General features: G+C 59.3%; 1 protein-coding gene across 5 annotated transcripts in view; it reads left to right on the plus strand.

Annotated features, from left to right (window-relative positions):
* The window catches only part of SRCIN1 (SRC kinase signaling inhibitor 1), a 180341-nt gene that overhangs the window by 70068 nt on the left and 88973 nt on the right, over positions 1–21300 (plus strand). For 4 of the 5 annotated variants that reach the window (XM_044999461.1, XM_044999464.1, XM_044999465.1 and 1 more), the window contains one exon: positions 14939–15222. In XM_044999461.1, the coding sequence (XP_044855396.1) occupies positions 14939–15222 (284 nt within the window). Of the gene's footprint in view, positions 1–4461; positions 4524–14938; positions 15223–21300 lie in introns of those variants that run through there. The other variant, XM_044999463.1, reaches the window with a different exon arrangement.

Here is a 21300-nt window from a genome sequence, read left to right on the forward strand (position 1 = left end):
AAGGGTTTGACAATCAGACGAGAATTCTTCCCGCTCGCTCTCCCCACCCAGCTGGGTTCTAAACTGAAGAGCTGCACGTGGATTTTGTGCTGCTGAGAGGCGCCAGCTGCAGAGCAAAGGCCTCGAACCACAGAGCAGATCCAGCCAGGGCAGCACTGGGGCCCCCACATCACCCACCCGCTGTGCCTCCCCCTGCTCAGGAAGGATCCGGCCTCTACAGCTGAGGAGAGGGCAGTATCCAGGGCCTTTTAGTCCTTGGCGTCTCTTCTGAAGCTGCCAGTGAGGAGGCCCAATTAATCTAGCCACCTTTAATGGCCAAACACTCAGGAACTGGGCTCAGCCCCATCAACTTGTTGCATGTAGGCTGTTGAGCATCTGGCAGATGGTAACCACAGTGGTCACTGACTGGGGGATTTCTTCCCAGTGCGGGGGCAGCTTGGCTCCTGAGCTGGGAGTCCGGATACCTGGGTTCTATTCCTAGCACTTCCACAGGCTCATTGCATGACCTTGGGCAGGTCTCCGTGCCTCAGTTTCCCCCAAAGGTAGATCAAGCCCCTTTCTTTGTAAAGCGCTTTGACATCTCTGCATGGGGGTATGATTTCATCAGTGTCGTTGCTTCATTGTCACCGGGCCTTCCTGGGGAGATGGCATCCTGTCTTGCCCTGGCCTTTGGAGATGAGAGGAGGCAGAGCAGGGCGGGGGGAGGAGATAAATGTCTGTGAAATGGGAAGGCAACAGATTTAAAAGGAAACACTTTTGTACACAAGGCAAAATTAGCCTGTAGAACTCACTGCCACAAGATAGCGAGGCCAAAAGCTTAGTAGGATTAAACAAAGGAGGAGATATTTATAAAGACAATGAGCGCATCCTCGGTTACCACAGAGAGGCTAACAAAAGTGTGTCTAAGGGCTGTAAACCCTCATGCTTCAGGGCCTAAGGTCTCCACTAACTGCTGGGGATCAGGAAGGAACTTCCCCAGTGGTCATGTTATTCCATAGTTGTCCTCTAGGGGGATTCTTGCACCGTCCCCTGCAGCATCTGGCACTGGCTCTAGCTGGAGACAGGATCCAGCCCCTGGTTTGATCTGGCCATACCTGAGTTGTTCCAGGAGATGCAGCCCCTGATCTCCATTGCTTTAGGAGCGAATGGATTATGCAAGACGTCTGTGAGCTTTCATTCTTCATATTGCTCTTCCCTCCTCAAATAAGACAGCCCTGGGGCTCAGGGGGCGGGGGGAGGGTTGTGTTTGTTTTAAGGACACAAACTCTCTCTTGATGCTCATGTGCTGGGACAGACCCATTCGAGCAGGCAAAATATACATACACAAGCCTACGTGCGCGGCCTCCGCTCGGGCTCACGCACAGAGCACAGTGAGTTCACTGTGGATGTGCAGCCAAACGCCCCTCACAATCCCAACCCCCTGCAGACACCCATTCACCTCCCCCACGATGCACACTGTGGTGTGGGGCACCCCCTGCAGTCCTCGAGCAAAGGGCGCGGTGGCGGAGCCATGTAAGGATAGGCTGCTGGCTTGGCAGTGATTGTGGGTGGTTGGGTTTGTGCGATGGGTTGGGCTGGTGGGTTTTTTTGGTTTAATTCCCTCCTTGTGCTTATCTCTGCCTGGCAGGGGGATGCGTTTGCTGACAATTCTCCTCCAGTGCAGGCGGCCGCTGTTCTCCCGACTCCGGAGCCCTGGCCTTTAGATCAGTCTCCAGGGCTGCTGCTTCAGAGATAGACCTGGGCACAGCCCGGTTGGCTGGATCTCTGCAGCGCAGGGGAGTGACTCCTGAGGCTCAGAGATAAGGATCTATACAAGCCGGTCCCAGGGGATCGGAGCACTTCAGATTTCAGCTGGGCAACAAATTTTACTGCCGTCGCAGGCGCTTGGGTGCACCTCCCTCCTTGACTTCATACGCATTATTCTTCCGGGGTTTTCGGTGTTGCCCTAGTGCCCAGGGCCCCGTTGTGCGAGGCGCCGCCTGGGTGGTGGTGTGCTGGTGATGGGGTGTGATATTCAACAGGCACGCTGGAATCAGGCTGCACAAGCACGGCTCAGCCTGAGTCCGTCCAGGCGCCGGGAAATGGGTGGCGTCTTGCGGTGAAGGCACTCGGGGTCTCTGGGCTCAGTTCCCAGCTCCACCACAAATTCCCTGTGTGACTTCGGGCGAGTCTGGGCCTTGGTCCCCACTCTGTGAAGATGCTGCTATTTCCCTACCCCAGAGCAATGGGTTAGTGTTAGCAGGGTAACGACCTGAATGTTTGCAATAGAGCCTTAGTAATAGATAATTAGCCCCACTGGATACCAAGAGGATCTGTGTGGACAGAGGGTAAAATTGTCTGGTTCTCAATGGCCAGATTTATCACAGGCCAGTGCTTCTCCACTTCTGCCATGCCAGGGCCTCCCTTTCCCTCCTGGAATCCCCTGCCAGCTGGCTGGGATCTAGCCTGGACCCCCTCCCGTTTAGTAATAAGGGCAAGGCCACGTGGTTTCCATCCCTGACACCTGCCCCTCATCTGCTGGGGCTCCCGACCCCCAGGCTGAGACCCCCTCCCTGCTCTAGGGACAAATTGGAGGCTTTTATGTCAGGTTTCCAGCAGAAAGGAGACTGCGGCCGCCGAACCCAGCGCCAGGCCACGTTTCTTTGCAGATTGACTTTAAATAAACAGCTCCGGCTGTTGAAAACCGTTGGCACTAATCAGCTCCGTTCAGCGCGTGGCAGGGTGATGGGATAATGGGAGCTCGCATTCCTCATCTGATTCATTTGCATTCTAATTTGCTCTTCAATATGTTTTTTGATTGGGGGGGGAAAAAAGCCTGTCGGTGAGACCCAGGCGAAGCTTTGTGGCGGCTGATAATCGGGCAGCGCAGCATGGAGCATGCTCAGTATGGCCCCGCAGCCGCACCGGCTAACCCGGGTCCGAGCATTGCTTTAGGCGGAGAATTTCTGATCAGCTGGTCAATCAGCAGCAGAGTGGACAAAGCACTTGTCAATGTCCGACGAGGACCACTCCTGCCCGGGCAAGGAGAGACGAGTGGGTGTGTCCGGTATTTGGTGCAGTATCTCGCAGCCGTTCCTGGATCTCTGCTCATCACGTTCCTGCGATGGAGGGACGCGTTGTCCCCCTTTCACAGATGGGGGAATGAGGAATAGGGTAGATTAGTGACTTGCCCAAAGAGCTCATCCCACGTAGCCTGCCTCCCAGTCCGGTGCCCTGCCCCTCCAGCCCAGCCTTCCTACCCTGGACTCAACGGACAGTTAGACCCATTCTAGCTGCAAGGCTGCGGCCTAGTCTCAGCCACTGTGGGATACTGTTCTGGCCATCAGCCAAGCCCCTGGAGAAGACGGTTTGGCAGGAGCTGTGTGTGAACAGTTTCCCACCCCAGGTCCCTCGTGCACACAGCCCAGGGGCTAAGGGAGGGCAGAGCCCAGGCCTGACGGGGGCTAACCCCAGGGTGCCGGGCAGTGCTGAGGACGAGCACTCTGGGGTGCCATAGTTCGTCTGGACGTTGTCCTCTGGAAGAGGCGGCTGTGGCTAGCCGAGGTGAAGCTGAGAACGTGCTCGTTAAGATGCTGCCGCCCTTCCCCGGAGTAGCACCTTGTTCTGGGAACAGGCCCAGTTCACCACTGCGGGGCACCTCGGGTAGCCATTTGCACAGTGGGAGGAGGCTCCGATAGCGCTTGTGTAAGCGGTGGCACGAGGGGCAGGGCCCGTTGACTTCAGCGGCCCCGCCCAGCATGAGCGAGTCCGGCTACCAATCTGCGGGGTCCTGCGCGCAGGGCGGGCTGAGGCAGACGCTCGGTAACCGGCTGTGGCTGACTCCCAGCAGCGGGACGAGCGTTACTATGGATATCTCTCCTGCCGGGCTTGTTGCCTGAGCTGCCGTCCCAGAACGCTTGTTAATGGCGGTAATAAAAATACTTCCTCCTTTCCAGGAATCGCAGCGGGCGGAGAGGGGCTGGGTAGCAAAACAATCTACTCCTCGAGGGAGGGGCACCAGGAGGGGCTGACAGCTCTCCGGGCAAGGCTCCAAATACAAGGGGAAAGAGTGCGAGGTGGGTTTCGAGGAGGGCATTGCAGAAAGATGCTGTCCTGTGCAGGGGGCAGCTGCAGGGTGTTTCTGGGGCTGCATTTTGGGGAGGGCAGGTTCAGAACGGGGGGGGTGCCTGACAGTAACTTCTGCCTCCTGCCCAGTGATTGGCAGATCCAAGCTGTTTAACCGTGAAGGGAAGGCCGAGGTATTCCTTTGCCTCAGTGCCCACGCAGCTTGCTAATGAAAGGAGACGTTACCACATCGCCCGCAGCCAATCTCCTGCCAGCTGGACTGTCTGAATCGACTGCCCTTTCCGGCAGCGTCTCTGCCCCTTGTCTCAGTGCCAGTTCCTAATGGGCGCCATCTTGCCAGCAGTGCTTTGACTGGCGTTCCCCAGGATCATCAGCCTTCCAGCTCGTCTGGGTGGGATCCAGCCTGTGCCACCGTTGATTAATGGTCGCCAACAATCCTGCCACTGATGCTGCCCGAGGTAGATCGGAGAAAACCTGGGTCACTTGCATGGAGGGGCCCCCCGTCCCTGCCCTGCCCTTGTCGAGACTAGCGGGCAGAGGTTGGCTGGTAGGAGAGCAGGGCCCCTAGCAGCTGGCTCTGGCCCGGAGGGCAGCTGCCTCCTCTGGTAGCAGTGAGTGGGGCTAGCAGGTCCCCATTGGCCGGCACTCCAGCCCTGAGCGTGAAGGAGCCCGGGCAGGACAGGACAGATCCCCTAGTGCCTGTGGGCTGGGCGGGGGCTCACTCACTTTCCATGGGCAGCGTGGTGCGCCAAGTCCCTGGGTCATTCCCCACGGGCTGGCACTGCCCCGGTGGAAGCATCTTTCCACAGGAGGCCGTGACACACTCGAGCCCCGGACCGTTCCAAGAACCGCGGGGTGCCCCTTGCACGCTCGCAGCACGCCTGGCACCCACACGCCCACGTGTATCGCAAGCAGCACCCACGGGGGCCAAATCCTGACCAGGTCTGACTTGCTTTCCCCAGCTCTAAACTGCCGTCCTGTTTGATGCCAACCCGGACGGTGTAACAGTACAAGCGGCGGTTCCTCCCATTTCGCCATCTTCCCACAATGCACGGCTCCTGGGAGCCCTGGGACGGGTACCCCGTGGGGATTGCAACTGAAGTGGCTTCAAATGGCTCCAGCATGGACATAGGGTGAAACCTCAGCAAGGCAGAGCGTGTCTCAGCCTAGCTGGGGTGGGCTGACTGGGCTGATCTGCTCTGGGGCCCTCCAGCCGGAAAAACCAGCCAGGCCAACTCAGTCCTCCCCACAGCTGGCTCTGCCCTTCGGCTTGAACCACCAGGCAGCTGGCTTAGCCGCGCCGGTTAGGCAGCTTTCTGAGTGCAGGGCTGCTCGAGCCGGTTCTGCCAAGCTCGTTCCATCGGGAGCGGCTCTGTTCCGTCGGGCAGACCCAGCACCAAGGGAGAGGCACCGGGTGAGCCCTCTGGCACAGACGCGGTTAATTGCGGCCCATCAAAACGCTCCAAGTCAGGGATCTGCCCCTCTCCCATCGCTCCCTCACTCCGACCAAGTTCCCTCCTCTCACGTTTAACCAGACGGGCCGCGACGGCGCAAAAGGATCCTGGCACAGGACGGTCGGCACAGGCGCCTCCATGACCCTGCAGCAGCAAAGTTGCACGGAGAAAGAGAAAGCGCTTCCCGGGCTTTGGAGGGTTCGGTGGTGCAGGTGGCAGGAGAGGAGAGGGAGCTGGGGGGGAACCAGCTGCAGGGTTGCAGGCAGCACGGCGTGGAAGGGGTTATCTCCAGAGCAGGGAACTCCAGCCGCTGGCACTGCATCTCCACAGCTGCAGTGGTTCTGAGGGATACGAGTGCATTGCTTTCTCTTTCTTGCTTCCCTAATGGCGGGGCAGGGAGGAATCTTGTAGCTCCGAGGGGTTTCGATCTCTCCAAATGCACTCTCTCCTCCGTGCTGCGTCCTTCCCCTTTGCCGTCTGTTCGCTCCCTTGGACAATTTTTCATGTTCTGCTCGCGGACGCTGCTTTCATGGCCCGCATGAGCCTCGCTGCCTCATGAAGATTTATGAAGCTGCAGTAATAAACTGTGTTGGAAAGATCCTCTCGCTGATCATCCCCACTGAGCGGCCCCTGATGACATCCCACCAGGGACCGTCTGCGCCGTCCCTCCCTGGCACATCTCGTGGGGCGCTGGCGCTATGGGGCTAGGTGGCTTTTTGGTGGGATCCTCCGTCGTGTCCTTTTGAGAGGGCGGGGAGATGTAAAAGGACAGCGATCGCTGGGGCTGTGCGCACGGTTCCCGAGGACTCAGCGTCTCTCTGAGGCTTGCAAGGAGCAGGGCTGGCGCTGCTGCCTGGCGTTCAGGCAGAGGGGGCCATGGCTGTGTCCCCAGCACGTGCCCCATAGGACCCTGGGGCATGGCTCCCCTGCGACGGCTGGGGAGACACCTTGGTCAGCAGGTAAGGGCGATGGATGGATGAATCAGAGGAGAGTTCGGGAGCTTCCTTAACCCACCATCTGCTGGGAAGCAGGGCCAGGACTCTCCCTGGGATTGCTATTGTCGTCGTGGGGATTCTGCTGCTTGCCAAGGAGCCTCTTTCCACCCTGCCAAGGGAGGGAGTGCGTGTGTGGGGTGGGGGTCTCCCTGCCCACCCCCCCCAGGAAGGTGGGGGTTGTGACCTGGAAGCCATCCGTCCTTCACAGCAGCACCCCCCCGAAGCCAGCTCAGCGCTCATCCTGGGTTAGCCAGCGGGTAAGCGAGCGCTGCCGGGACGTGGGGGGACCTGCTTGTTCCTGGGCATGTCCCGGGAGAGAGAGCTGGAGGAGGAACCCCCCGAATGCACACAACAGCACCACGGGGGCGCTGTGAGTCGGGGCGGGGGCATCAGGCCTGCCTGACTGGGGGAGCTGGGGGCTTCTGGAGGAGGCTTGAAGCAGAGACGGCTGAATGCTGGTGGGACCCCCGAGGGCGGGTCTCTAGAGGAGGGGCACCAGCCCCCGAGAGGATCGTGTGGTGGGTAACTCCGTCCTGTCTCCCTTCCCTGCCCCGCTCCGGGAGGCTGGTTCGGGGCCCATTGGCCGTCGCGCGGCAGGGCCGTTCTGGTGCTGTCAGCCAGGCAGCTCCACTGCGCAGACTGGCCCCAGCGCCGCCTCCTCGGCGATCGTCCCCCAGCGAGAGCCTGGACCAGCCACGCGGCTGGGGGAAGTCTGGGCTGGGGAGCAGGACGGCCGTTGGGAGCCTGTGTCGGGGAAGGGAGCCATGGATGGAGCTGGGAGTTGGAGGTCACCCCGCCCCCTGGTTTCGTGGCCAGGCGTGGCAGAGCCGAGCCAGAGGCTGAGCCATCTCTTGTGGCGTTTGTTATGTTTCTCCTCCTTTCTCGTCAGGAAAGGGTCGGCAGAGCCCTGGGGGCGGGCCCCGAGGGCCGGGTGATGCTGCCCAGATCAGCAGAAATCAGCCCTCACTCCACGGGTGCTGGGACCTGGGCGGGGGACGGCTTCCCCCACCGAGGGCTGATCAAGCCAGATGTGAGCTGCGAGGTCGCCACACAGGGCACCTGGCTGTGCCCTGTGTCTCCGGAGGGTTTCTCACGCTCACAGCCAGCCCTGAGCATCCTCCCCCAGGCCCGACGATCGCTCCCGGCTTTGGGGGCAGCAAAGGGTTAACGGCGGTCAGGACTCACTAACCGAGCCTGTGACGCTACCGCCCGGGTGACCTGCAGCCAGCGCTGGGCTGGAAACGGGGACCCACTGAAAGGCTGAGTCCCAGCAGATGCCAGCGCTGATGATGTCCCCGGCCCTGAGGCTGCAAGGCTCCATGCCTGGGCTGCCACCCGCCTCGTCTCTGCTGCACCTTTAACGAGGGCCCCTTCCGGGCCGGGCTCCATTCTCCTGTTTTCTTTGGGGGAAGGAATGAAAATATCCCCCCGGTCCCAAGAACCTCCCTACCCTGGGAAGCCCGAGCTTCTCCTCTCCCCCTTGTCATCATGCACGATTTATCACGGCTGGTAGGGAAGCCCGGAAGAGCGCTGAGCGGGGCCCCATTGTGCTAGGCTCTGTACAGACATGTTGCAAAGGCAGCTCCCCCCCCCCCCCAGCTTGTGGCCGCCGCGGCAGGCTGGTGCTGCACGGGACGCCTGGACTCCAGGCCGGTTGCAACCCAGCCCATGCACTGGAGCCCTGGGCTGTCTGCGCCAAGGAGAAACATCCTCTCCATAAACTTTTTTGCTTAATTATTCTCAGGGTGGCGGCTGCCTCAAGTTGGCCGTGCAGCCAGCAAGACCCGGCCTGGGCAGGGCACCATTGCCCAAAGGGCTTGGCAGGCAGTTGAGAGGTATTGGCTGCTGGGTGGGAGAGGATGGGTCCAGTGGCTGAGCAGCAGAGGTGGTTTCAGAAGCTGGAGGTACCATTTCCCTCCATTCAAGCTTATACAACCATCAACTGGGCCGACTTTGTGGCGCACTCATTAGCTGCAGCACCCCCCTTCCCTGCTATGTTCCCACTTATCCCACCTCCAGGACCTAACCTGGGGTCAGTTTCAGGAAGCCCTGACAAACTAATGTGCTGGGGTCAATCGCTTTCCCCGCTCTCTGACATGCAGCCACCTCTAGGGTGGAGCATGGCAGCTGTTTGGAACATCTCACAACCGTAGGATGCATGAGCTTGAAAGGAAGAAAAGAGAAATTCTGCTGGGCAGGGAGGATTTAGGTCAGTGGAATGTAATTACCCCGGTTTCACTTTGGCCAGGAAACACGGATAACACCCTTGTTCTTATGGGATCGTGACAGACCACATGTGGGTTAGTTCCTTTCTCACAGCCAGGCCCCAGGGGTCTCCCATCCACATACAAACTCAGCCTGACCTCGTTTAGTCTGGGAGAGCTGCAAGGCTCCCCACACAAAGTGGTACAGCCACAGGCCTCTGCAAGCAGCTTTGGCCGTGGGGAAAAAGATGGGGAGGGGTGGGAATAATATGGGGGGCTTGGCCTGGAGATGGCACCCAGGATCCGATGCCTGCGGGGGTACTGCCCCCTCCACTTGCTCATCATCCTCTGTCTTTGGAGACGAGGGGAGCTGGGATCTGGAGGGGGGAGAGGGGCCCTCGTTGGGATTATCTGCCGGAACTGTTCGCCCGGGGCTGCTCCTCTAATGGCCGCGCTGGTGGGTACCAATGTGTGGCTCCTGGGTTAATTGCACCGACAGACCTTTCCCTTCGGTTCCAGCAGCCGGACCCCCAGCGAGAGCCCTTGTGCATGGGGGGGGGTCTGCAGGGAGCTGGGGTGGGGGAAGGCCTGCCGAGCAGAGGGGCCCCCCAGCCCTGCGCAGCATGGCTCTGCCCTGCCTGCGCATCGTGCAGGGCTTTTTAAATAACTCTTTTTAGCAATGGGGAGAGAGCCAGCAAGCTGGCGCGTTCCACCAGCAGAGCGTGTAATTAGGGAGCCGGGAGCTGCATGCTGATGCGCTGGCGATCGGTGGGTGGGAGCTTGGCACGGTGCCATTCCCTAGGGCTGCTACTGAACTGCCAAGCAGGGAGAGGCGTCCCGGACTGCAGCACGAGCTCGCCCTATCGCCGGCCAAAGGAGGCAAGCACAGGGCAGGCTGCAGCTCCATTGCAATCCCATTGCCTCCCGTCCATTGCAATCCTACCTCCTCCCCCAGCCCCCACAACCGCCCAAGGAAGGGGAGAGGGTTTCCTGGCAGAAACGGCAGTGTTGCCTCCAGAGCGGCTTGGCTGCTATTGCACGATCGTGGGCTCTCTCGCACGCTGCGGGTGCGCTCTCGCATGCTCCTGCTTCAGCCACGCAAGCGGGCCTCGGTAAGGAGGCTGCATGCTGGAGTGGCTGGAGAGGAAGGCTAGGACACCTGGCTTCTCGTCCCGATGACGCTGGTGACTTGCTGTGCAGCTTTGGGCAAGTTGCTGCCCCTCTCTGTGCCTCAGTTTCCCTATCTGTGAGACAGAAGGAGAACCTCCCCCTGCCATGGGGCGGTGCAGGGACGAATTAGGTCGAGTTTAGAAAGGACTTTGTAGTGGAAGTGCCTGCTGGGACTGATAAGTGATTATCCTGTGAGGTTGGCCACCTTTCCGTGGTATCTCCCGAGGAGGCTGTCTGTCGTCAGCCGCTCCCTGCTAGCTGTGCACTCTTTGCAGTGCTGCAGCATCTCCCCACACTGCTGGATCCAGGCTCTGCGTTTCTCTGACCCGGGCTTTGATTGTTTATTGTAGGGCCTAGTCCAGTGCGGGACCGGGCAGCTCCTCCCTCTCTAACTTCTACAATACAGGTTAATGACAGGGAGCCCGGACTCCTGGGTTCTGCTCCCAGCCCTGCTGCTGATTTGCTCTGTGACCCTAGGGAAGCCACCCCGTCTTTCCCTACCTGTTTCCCCACCTGAGGATGGGCTGAGAATAGGTACCCGCGTCCCAGGGGCGCCGTGAGCTTAGAGGCATTGTCTGCAAAGCCCTTTGAGCTCCCCGGCGCAGGAGAGGGGCCGGTCTGATGAGCTCTAACAGCGCTCCAGGCTGGGCACTGCTGCACAGGACGTGACGTTCGTGTCTAATGAACGGGGAGCAGCAACCAGCTTCGTACCAGGACAGAGACCTCCACTCACTGCATTGCCCCCTGCATCCGCGCGAGACACCCCAAAGGCCAGCTGCCCGTGGAGCAGACAGCGCTGGGGACGCCTTGACAGCCCGGCTAGTCCTCCCTGGGCTGCCTCTGGCCCAGCTGGGTATGGCCCCACCGGGGAATGGCCAGGTGACACGTTCACTGTAGGAGCGGGCGGTGGAACAACACTGGGGAGCTCATGAGCTCATCAGTACGGATCCAATGCCCGGCCTGGCGCTAGGGGGCACTGTACGTTGGGGGAGACAAGGGGGGGTTAGTCCTTCACTGGAAGCGGTAAAGCAAGGCTTTGACACGAGGTCACGAAAGAGCCCGTGGTTCTCTCGGTCAAGACCGCCCTGTGCTGGAAGATCTGCCACGCCGGAGGAAGCTGGGGCGCTCGGTCTCGTAGCTGGGAGTCGGGGCGTGGACCTGCCCGAATCCCAGCCCGGTAACTCCATTCCCCGCCCGGTTCCACGCAGGAGACGCGGCGATGGAGGCAGATTCTCCCGGAGGCTGGAGTCCCCGCTGGACTCTCCCTCTGGAGCGTGTCATAGGCCAAAGCTTCCCCCGGCTGCCTCGGCTCGGAGGTGCTGTCACCAGCCATTAGATCTGGCACCAGCCTGCCAGGTGACCCCTGGCTTTTCAAGGCCAGGCTAGCTGGGCAGCCGGGCTGGCTTTTCCGAATCTCTCTCCTGAGCAGCTGGGGGTCGGGCCCAGCCCCAGAGAGCTCCAGAGAAGGCCGTTCCCCTGACCATTTTCCAGCGGCCCAGTTGAGCGAGCTGCAAGGAGGCCAGGGTGAAAGCCTGTCAGAGGGACCCTGCTGCAGCCCAGACTCGCTGCCTGGATGTGTCCTCTGGGGTTAGGCAAGGCAGGCTGGCTGGGTGGGATCGAGCAGGGGAGGGCGGCGTGTGGGACATGGGTGGGTTGCAGTGGGGGGGCGGAGAGCACGGCATCTTGCAGTGAGCAGTGTCCTGGAGAGAGAGGGGTCAGGGGCCAGGAGGGGCTGCTGTGGAGGGGTGGGCAGCTCAGCAGGCCGGGGGGGGGGGGAAGGTGCTGAGGGAAGGAAAAGAAAGGAGATGTCGGAGTCACCTTAGCAGGACGGAGTGTGGGGGGGATTTAACAGACATTCTGGAATTTGCTGAGGGGAGACAGGCCCTAAGCTGCCCTCCCCTTTCAAGCCCCAGGCGATCTCCGCACGCAGGGAGTTCCGGTCATTAATTACCACTCGCGTTGTGTAGTAGGCTCGGCACAACTTCACTGGAAATTAAAATCACGATGTGCAGCCAATGAATTACCCATGGCTGCAAACCGGCAACCCCCCCCACTACTTTCTGTGTGATTGCCAGTCCCCCACCCCCATGCTATCCTTCTCCTTTGCAAAAAGAGGGGCTAACGCACTCTGCAAATGACCATTGGCTGATGGGGCGATTGACACAGAAATGACGTGTGGTCCGGGGGTCCCAAACACTGGGCCAGGAAAGCTGAATTCAGTTGCCTGCTCTCTGCCTGGGGGACTTGGGCCAGTCACTTTGCATCCTGTGCCTCGGTTTCCCCATTTATGAAAACAGAGTTAATTTATCCTTCCCTCCCTTACTGGGGTGTCATGAAGTGCTTTGATGTTTGGAGCTCTCTGGGTAGAAATGGCTATAGAAATATCAATCTATCAGCCAAAGATGAAGGAGGGCTGGGCTGATGGTTAAGGCATTAGCTGGAGACTCAGGGTTCAATTCCCTGCGTGACTTAAGGCAAGTCACTTAACAGCTGTGTGCCTCAGTTTGCCATCCCTAAAATGGATATATCAGCACTGCCCTACCTCACAGGATAAATACGCTATGGGTTGTGAGAGGCTCGCCTACTGCAGGAATGGGGCCATGACCAATGTTCTTATTGCAATGCAAACACTGCCCCCTAGTGGTGAGAATCACTGCTTGCCTATGTATTATAGGCACTATACTGTTAACAGCTGGTGGAGATTCTCCTTCAGCCCTCTATCCAGCTGTCTCAGCCAAGAGCCTTAAGCTGTGTTCTGAGGGTCTCGTGTTTGTGGGGGCCGAGCGCTCCAGGGGATCTCGGAGGGGAATGCTGTCCCAGCTCAGCCTGCAGAGGTGTAGGGGCAGGTCCCCGCTGTGCATGGAGAGGCGCCCTGCAGTCTGGATGCTTCCGAGACAGGGGCAGTTTGCTCTGGGTTGAGAGGGCTTTCCTGATCTGAATGCTGAGAATCTGCTGCTGGCGTGTGCGGGGGGGGGACTCCCAGTGGTGACAGGTTCTGGCACTAAATCTCTAGAGCCCTGTCAGCACCGGGCGAGCCGGGGAGATGTGAGATCTGCTAGAGACAAAGACCCAGCAGCAGGCAAGGTGAATCCTGAGGACGAGCCTACAGAGAGATCTGGGGCACGAGGGACCTCGGGAAGGGGAAGGCGTCTCCCTGGGCCTAGGTGAGCAGGAAGCGTGCGCCTGGCTGGGGAAGTGCGAAGAGGCGCCTGTCGCCGGGTGGGGAGCGCGTTGCTTCCACCAGCTGGACCTTAGCCTCAGAGCGGTGCCAGTGGCCCGAAAGAGTCCCCCTCCCTCCCCCATGCACTGCCCTGCATTTCATTTTCTTTTTGGTCTGTCCGTTTGTCTGTGTCCTTCTGTGTGTCTCTGCTCCGCAGCAGCGCTCGGGCCCTCGTCCGTCATGGGTCTCTGACTGGTTTTGGTTTCAAGTCGATCGTCAGCCTTTCATCCTGAACGTTGTGGTGTCTGTGGTTCCCCTGCCCTGTCCCCCTCTATCGCTGTCCCGGGACGGCGGCCCTGCAGCCTTCAGCCTCCCCTCTCCCCTCTCCTCTGCTGCAGTCTGTCCCAGGACAAAACCCTGATTGCAGCCCCTGACCCTCTTTCCTCCCTCCCCAGGCCAGAATCCCCCCATGACCCTGTCCCCTTCTCCAGAGCCTGAAACCCACCCAACCCCTCTGTTTGCACCTCAGACACCAAGTCCTCCTTTGGGGGCCGAACCAGTGGCAGGGAGGGGAGCGTAGGCAGGAAAGGGGCAATGCCTTGGGGGTGGGGGGGCTGTTGCTGGCGTCTGGTCACCGAGGACAAGCCCAGGACTTTTCATGCGGCTCCTATCCGAGAGGCGATTTAAAGAGACACTGTCAGATGCTTTAACCACAGGTTTAGAACTCACCTCCCTTGCTGGCTTAAAACACATCCCCCTTGGACGCTGAGATAATCTCCTTCCCGAGTCACTTGTCCCCCCCACCTTTACCCCCTCCTCCCACCTTGGGTACTGGGCTCTTTGGAGAACCTGCCCCTTATTTAGCTGCCTCAATGGGAGCCCAGCTCGTTTGGAAATGGGGGGCGAGCCCTAATTCCCCAGCCTGGGCAGAGATGAAGGAGGGAGCTGAACTCCCCACCTGCTGGGCGTCTCACTGGGGCCCCTCTGTGTTTTATTGATGCCATTTGCTGCCTGGCAGCGGAGCAGCGAATGAATCCAACCCATTCTGAGAGACTGACAAAGCGGCCAATGCCTCCTCGTCAGGTGTGACCCCCTCCCCGTCTCGACCACTGGAGAGCCCCCCTTTAAATCTGACCCATCTGAGAATCCAATGAGTGGAGTGCTCTGTCTCCTGGCCACCAGACCGAGGGGGTGCCATAAACCGGGGTGCATTGCATGGCCAGGAACCCAGGGTGGAGCAGCCTGTGCTTAGTATTTGCCTTTAGTGCCCCTCCGCCTCTATTCAGCTGCTGTGGGGGGGTCGCTCTGCCTTTAGCCAGGGCCAGTGAGGAGCGCTGAGCAAGGTGGGACCCGGGCTTCAGGCATCGGCCTTTCACCTCTGGAGAACGGGGCTGCCACGTGAAGGAAGTCTGGTGGTTGCCAGCCAGGGCCTGCCTTGCCCATGCCCTGCCCCTTGGGTAGCAATCAACATGGCCACACAGTCTACACTGCAGCTGGGAGGCTGCTTCCCAGCCTGGGTAGAGACCCACGCTAGCTCATGCGGTAACGGAGAGCCAGGCCCCTAGTCCCCATCCCCTGGGCATTGTACAGCCACCAGCCGTCCAGCCCAAGCTCTGCTCAGGGGCATCCCAGAGCTGAACTAGCAGGGTCTGGCTGGGGTACCTGGATGGAGGATCTGGAGCGTGGACCCTGTCCCCGGCCAGCCAGTGCTGTCAGCCCCTCACTTCAGTTCCTGGCTGCCAGCCCTGACCAAGCAGCTCCACGACAGGTTTCCTGCCCCGCCCTGGCCCCTCTCGATGGTCGCCCCAACGACCGAGGCATCAGGCCGAGGGCTGGCGGAAAGGTCCCTGACCCCAGCTCTGCTCTCTCCTCTTCCCCCACCCCGTGTAGATCCCGAGAGGACTAGCACACACATGATCTCGGCGGACGATGCGGAGTACCCGCGGGAGTACAGGACCCTGGGGAACGGGACCCGGCGCTTCTCCAACGTCGGGCTGGTGCACACCTCGGAACGCCGGCACACGGTGATCGCCGCCCAGAGCCTGGAGGCCCTGACGGGACTCCAGAAGGCCGAGATGGACCGCAAGCGGGACGCCTTCATGGACCACCTGAAGAACAAGTACCCGCAGCACGCCCTGGCCATCCGAGGCCAGCAGGAGAGGATCCGGGACCAGGTAAGGGGCGCTGTGAGCTCTAGCCCAGGCCTGGCGGTGGGGTCTGGCAGTGGAGTCACGTCATGCATAAAAGGGCTGGTGGGCTCGCTCGGGGTCTTGCCAGCAGCCGTAGGCTTTCCCCAGGCTCGCCCAGGGTTGTGAACGCACTGCCTCTCTCTAGGGGGGCACGTGGGGGTGGGAATTGGACCCCAGGGGTGGGCTGGGGGACAAGCATTGGGAGCAGATTTACCTGTGTGAGGAGCTGGAGGTGTGTGTGGGGGGATTTGATCTCTGGTGGGGCCTAATGGGCATGCAGCGGGGGTGTATTTATCCTCTCTATGAGGAACCAGGGCCATGGAGCCCCCCCACAATGGATCTGTCCTCCGGGGGAGGGGAGACCCCAGCCCAGTTCTCTCCAACCTTCACTTGGGTTGGGGCTGTGAGTAGTGGCTGGCGAAGGCTGGAAGCTAAATTGGCTGAGAGCCGAGCCCCGCTGCTCCCTACCTAGCCCGTGGCGGTCAGCACCAATGCCCATTGCACACCTGGACTCTGCGTGGCCCTAAACACCCTGCTCGGGGCCTCCTCCCTCCAGAGCACTTCTCCCCTCCCTGTGGGTGCAGGGGGAACCTCGAGAACTAGATCACACCGGCCAAACCTTTCACCACAGCCCCCGCCTCAGCGACGAGCCCCAGGCTGCCCCTTAGGGAGGCGTTTCCGGCCCCCTGTTTTTATTAACCAGCCCCATAGCCCTCCTGCCATGGGTAGCCCCAGCGTGAGGCTGGGAGCCTGGAAGCCGCAGTGGTGGTGGGTGTAGATACGTATGTGTGTCTCACAGGCCAGATTGCCAAGGGCTCAGCACCCAGATCTTCCGCCCGGCTCAGTTTCCGTTTATGCACCTAAATAAGAGACCGATTCTCCCAAGAACCCAGCACCCCAGGGGCACCCGATGTGCTGAGATTTTTGGAAACTCTGGCTGTGACTGGGGGAGAGAACCCGGCCCCAGGCGTTTCTACAGCTTGCTTAGAGATAACAGGGCTGAGACAGGTACTGAGGGTTAGTCCTCGTTTGGACAGGCTGTTACCAGGACCTGGGGCTTGAAGCCTAGAGTGGCAGCCAGACGGGAGCCTGCACGGTAGCTCCACGCATTGTAGAATTGATCCTGTTCGTGTCAAACCGCCTCATGCCGTCGGCGGGCTTGGAGTGCGGGGGGGAAGGCCCGGTCTGGGTCTGGTGCGGGGATTCCCCGCTGAGCTTGAGTGGTTCGGTGCAGGCGCTGAGCATCGCTGCTCTGGACTCAGGCCGCGCCTCTGATACAGCCTGGTCTGTAATTACCTGGGTGTAATTAGCAACTGGCCCCCAGTGTGGGCCAGCAGGAGGGGAGAGCAGAGCCGCATCTGCCGGGATCTCCGTAGTACAGGCTGCGTTCTAGCTCCCCCTTATCCGCAGGGCAGGGACAGCATGGGCAAACTCCCCCACGGCCATGCACCGCAGCGGGGAGGCAGTGTGACCCCATGGGTAGCGCGCTGGCCTGAGACTCAGAAGACATGGGTTCAGTTCCCAGCTCAGCCACTGGCCTGCTGGATGGCCCTGGGCAAGTCGGTTTGCCTCCCCGTGCCTCAGTTTCCCCTGACACTGACCTCCTTTGCAAAGCCCTTGGAGATCATTTGGTGAAAAGAGCTAAACAAGAATAACAACCCTGACCATCTGCAGGAGATCAGCTGCCCTGATCTGTTCAGTGCTTGGCTTCTGTGCTGAGCTTACCGACAATGTGGGGGTGGGTGGGTGGTGTTACGGCCTCTAAGGAGTGGGTCACAACCCCTGGAATGGAGCTAGGTGCAGCAAGCTGTATATCCCATCGCACATTCCCTGAGCCCTCTGTCCCCGCCTGCCCCAGTCCCAGCTCGGCACACAGTAGCTGGACGTACGGTAGCGAGGGAACGTCTGGTGCTTGCTGCGTTTCAGCTCTGGGCTAGCGACGAAAGGAGGGAGGCTCTCCCCTTCCGCAGCCACTCAGTGCTGTCACGGTGGCACACGCAGGGTGGCTGGTTTGTGACCCTCTCACAAGCTCTAGTGCAGGGCACGGGCCTGGGACTCTCCCTAGCGCCGAGCTCGGGGGATGCCGCAGCAGTTCTAGGCTGCAGAGCTGCCCGCCGGTGGTGCTGCCATAAGTTAGGGCTATTTCGGCCCCTGACTAGCCTAGAAACCCCAGGGCACAAAGCCCCCTTTCCCCCACGCTCAGAGCTGCGACTGTGGGTCTGGCTACACTGCAGTCAGAGGGGTGGCTGCAGCACGTGTCGCCCATGAAAACAGCAGTGGCACCTCAGCAGCACAGGCGTCCCGGGCGGGGTTGTCTGGCCCTTGGCTGCTTTCGTTACGTTTACATGCTCAGGTTCGTCTACACGTGCTACAGTCGCAGCACAGAATTCCAGCAAAGGCGGCCGCCCGCGCTAAGGAATCATCCATCCGTGTCCCGGGCGATGGGAAGGCATGAATCACCTCTCAAGGGCCCGGGTACCCCCTGAGCCCTTTGTGAGCTCCCCACCGCGTTACCGTCCTTTCCAACACAGGTGCTTCCTCTGCTTAAGGGGCCTTCAGCAAAGCCATTTGAAAACAGCACCTAGATGTGTAGCAGAGGTGCGGAGGGTCCTTTGGGACACCAGCGTTCCAGGCACCAAGCTGCCGTCATGTCCCGGGGGGTCCCAGTTCCTCCTGCTTTGGTGGGGCTCACCTGGGGATTGCTGGCAACGCTGCCCTCCCTGCCAACCGGTTCGCTAAAAGGGCCCCAGGGGGGAATTTGGCAGCTGCACCTGGTGACTTCGGGTATCTGGTGCGACCCTGCGTGCGTCAGCAGGAGCCTCTGGAATCACAGCTCAGGAAGAGAAGCGGCTTCTGCAGGGGGCCTGAACCCGGCCAAAGCAGGGGAGCGGCTGGGCTCGGTGGATTCATGCTCTGCTCTCTGCTGCGGTGAGTGCAGGCTCTGCCCTGTGCCACCAGCTGCAGTCAGGCCAGGGGGTGCCCTGTAGGCGGGACGGGCAGCTGAACCCCTAGCAATGGGGTGGGCAGCAGAAGAAGGGGAAGGAGGTGAATGGGGCATAGCTGGAAATGGCAGCATCCCAAAAGAGAGTGGAGGGCGAGGGCATCTGCTGCTTCCGGATTGGCTGAGAGTTCGTGTCCTCCCAGCATGCAGCAGGATAAGGATCAGGGCATGCTCCCCATCAGCCCCGGGACTGACGCTAGCCAGCAGGCCTTCGGTAGCAGGGCTGGATTGTGTCCTGCCCCTGCACTGCTCCAGCGGGCCCTGGGGCTGGGACGGCGGCTGCGAGCTTGGCAGGATGAATGAGAACCCGAACCCCGCCGGTCTCTCCCCGCACCTCAGCGAGTCTGCTCGGGCGGGGGGGAGTCCTGGCACGGCAGGGGGGCTGCGGGCCAGGACTGAGGGGCATTCGCAGACCAGGGGGTGGGGTGGAGGGAGAGATGCAGGCGGAACGGCAGGTGGTGCCAGGAGTGAGGGGCATCGCCAGAGCTGTCTGGGCTCCAGAACCGGAACAGCAGGCGGCGACGCGGGTGAGGTGCATTGGCAGAGCTGCGTGTGCGGAGGGGAAGGGATTCAAACACAGCACCTGTCCGCACTCAGTTACCAGAGCCAGACTGTCAGCGATGCCCTGCTCCATGCAATCATTCATTCCCAAATGAAAAGACAGTCCCGACCCTCCGCCCCCCAAGAGCACGGGCCTTTCACCTGCCTTTTTCACCCGGTTCCTCCCATTTGTGCTTGAGAACCAGCCAGGACTCTCTCCCAGGGCTCTCTCCTAAGGGTTCCACCTGGAACCTACATGCCTCTTGCATGGACTGCAGCATCCATTAGAAAGTGGTGTGGTCTTGTTAGGTCCTGTTGTATCTCAGCGTCATAAAATCCCACCCCCGTCTCACCTCTTCCAGGGGCCATGGGACAGGGCATGCGACTGGCAGCAGGGTGGGGTTCAGAGTGGAGCTGGTGCTTCCCCTGCTCAGTCATCTCTCTTCTAAGCTGAACAGTCCCAGTCTTTTTAATCTTTCCTCATACGGACGCTGTTCCAGGCCCCTAATCATTTTTGTTGCCCTTTTCTGTACCTAATACATCTTTTGTGAGATGGGGTGACCAGAACTGCACACAGGACTCAAGAGGTGGGTGTTCCGTAGGTTTGTGTAGTGACATCACGATATTTTCTGTCTTAGTATCTATCCATTTCCTAATGGTTCCTAACATCCTGTTCGCTTCTTTAACTGCCGCTGCGCATTGAGCAGATGTTTTCAGAGAATATCCGCAATGACTGCAAGATCTTTCTCGACTGGTAACAGCTCATTTAGACCCCATCATTTTGCATGTATAGTTGGGATTCTGTTTCCCAATGTGCATCACTTTGCATATATCAACACCGAATTCTATCTGCCATTTTGTTACCCAATCACCCCGTTTTGTGAGATCCCTTGGGAACTCTTTGCAGTCAGCTTTCGACTTAACTCTCTTGAGTCACTTAGTATCATCTGCAGACTTTGACACCTCATCATTTACCCCCTTTTCCAGATCATTTAGGAATACGTTGAAGAGTGCTGGTCCCCCTACAGATCCCCAGGAGCCCCGCTATTCGCCTCTCTCCGCTGTGAGACCTGATCATTTATCCCCACTCTTTGTTTTCTGTCTTTTAACCACTTACCGACCCAGGAGAGGATCTTCCCTTGGATCCATGGCTCCTTACGTTGCTCAAGAGCCTTTGGCGAGGGCCCATGTCAGAGGGTTGTTGGGAAAGGGAGATGATAGTGGTCCCCTTTGTGAAGCGCTTTGAGCTGATGGAAAGTGTTATCTAACGGCGAGGCATTATGATCATTCTATTCCCAGGCAGCATCTCAGGGAAGGGGAAGTTAAGGTCGTAACTCTGTATCAGGAACTTCAAAAGGGGAAAAAATATTTTATAGACACCAGCATTCAAACAAACACACACACCTAAAGATAGAACATTCCACCTTTGGTCTGCCCCCATAGCTCATTCAGCCTTTACTCTGCCCTCATGTCCATGCCGGCCCTGTGCATCTTCCATGTAACATACACATCTGTCTATGACCCGTGTGACAGCTAGGGGACAAATCAAACCCCAGATGCCTTGCCAGGAACCTGGAAAGCTGAGGGCGATCTTTGAAATTCCGGGTCCTTTGCCATTTTGTCTGACAGCTGTATTATTCATGATGTTTCTTTCTAGTAGTGCCCAGAACCTGAAGCTCAGATCTGTACGCTTTTGTGCTAGGTTCTGTATATCCATGGCAGCCTGCTACAAAGAGTGTACGGTCTACATACACCAGGCAGACGAAGGAAGCGTCACCATCCCTAGATATGGAGGGGGAGCGGAGGTACAGAGGGATTTAGTGACAGGTTTCACCCACGGGGTCTGTGACAGACAGAGCTGGGGATCGGACTCAGATCACTTGCGCCCTGGTCTAATATCTTGCCAACACAAGCAGCCTGCCACCAGCCAGCTGTTGTAGGCGCTAATGCAGCCTCCGCTTGGCTAATATTTCACTGTGTTTTCCAACAATAAGTCTCTTTCTTTCCTGCACTTACCTCCCCCAGACCGACATGCTGAGGAATTAATGGCACCCTGGACTTTAAAGAGCCTTTCTTGTGGTTTATGATCTGGCTGCAATGATGCTTTTGGCCTGTGCCAAGTTTCCTGCCCGAAGCAAACGCATTGTTCCTTTTAAATTGGATCATCTGTTTTGTCCCAAGCCAGCTAGTTTCAAGGGGGAAACTGCTGGGTCTCCCATGCTCCAGACGGCTGGCAGACCTGGGCGCTAACAGGATGCTGCAGATGCGCAGATGGCAGGTTTGGGAGTGGGCAGAGATCTCTGAGCGTGCTCGAGCTGAGTACAGCCCGTCGGCATTGCCCAGGGCTCACTGGGTGGGCCTGCGGGATCTGAACTGAGTAGCCTCAGTCCAGTTCCCAGGGCACAAGTGTGTCTCCATCACATAAACCACCCCCACAGTTGACACTATTGGGTTGCCCTGGTTGGAATCGGCAGCAGCGTTTCTCGGGCATGGCCAGTCCTCTCTCCCCTACGGGGTTGCCC

The sequence above is a fragment of the Mauremys mutica genome, chromosome 25 (genome assembly GCF_020497125.1).
Source record: "Mauremys mutica isolate MM-2020 ecotype Southern chromosome 25, ASM2049712v1, whole genome shotgun sequence".
NCBI classification, from domain to species: Eukaryota; Metazoa; Chordata; order Testudines; family Geoemydidae; genus Mauremys; species Mauremys mutica.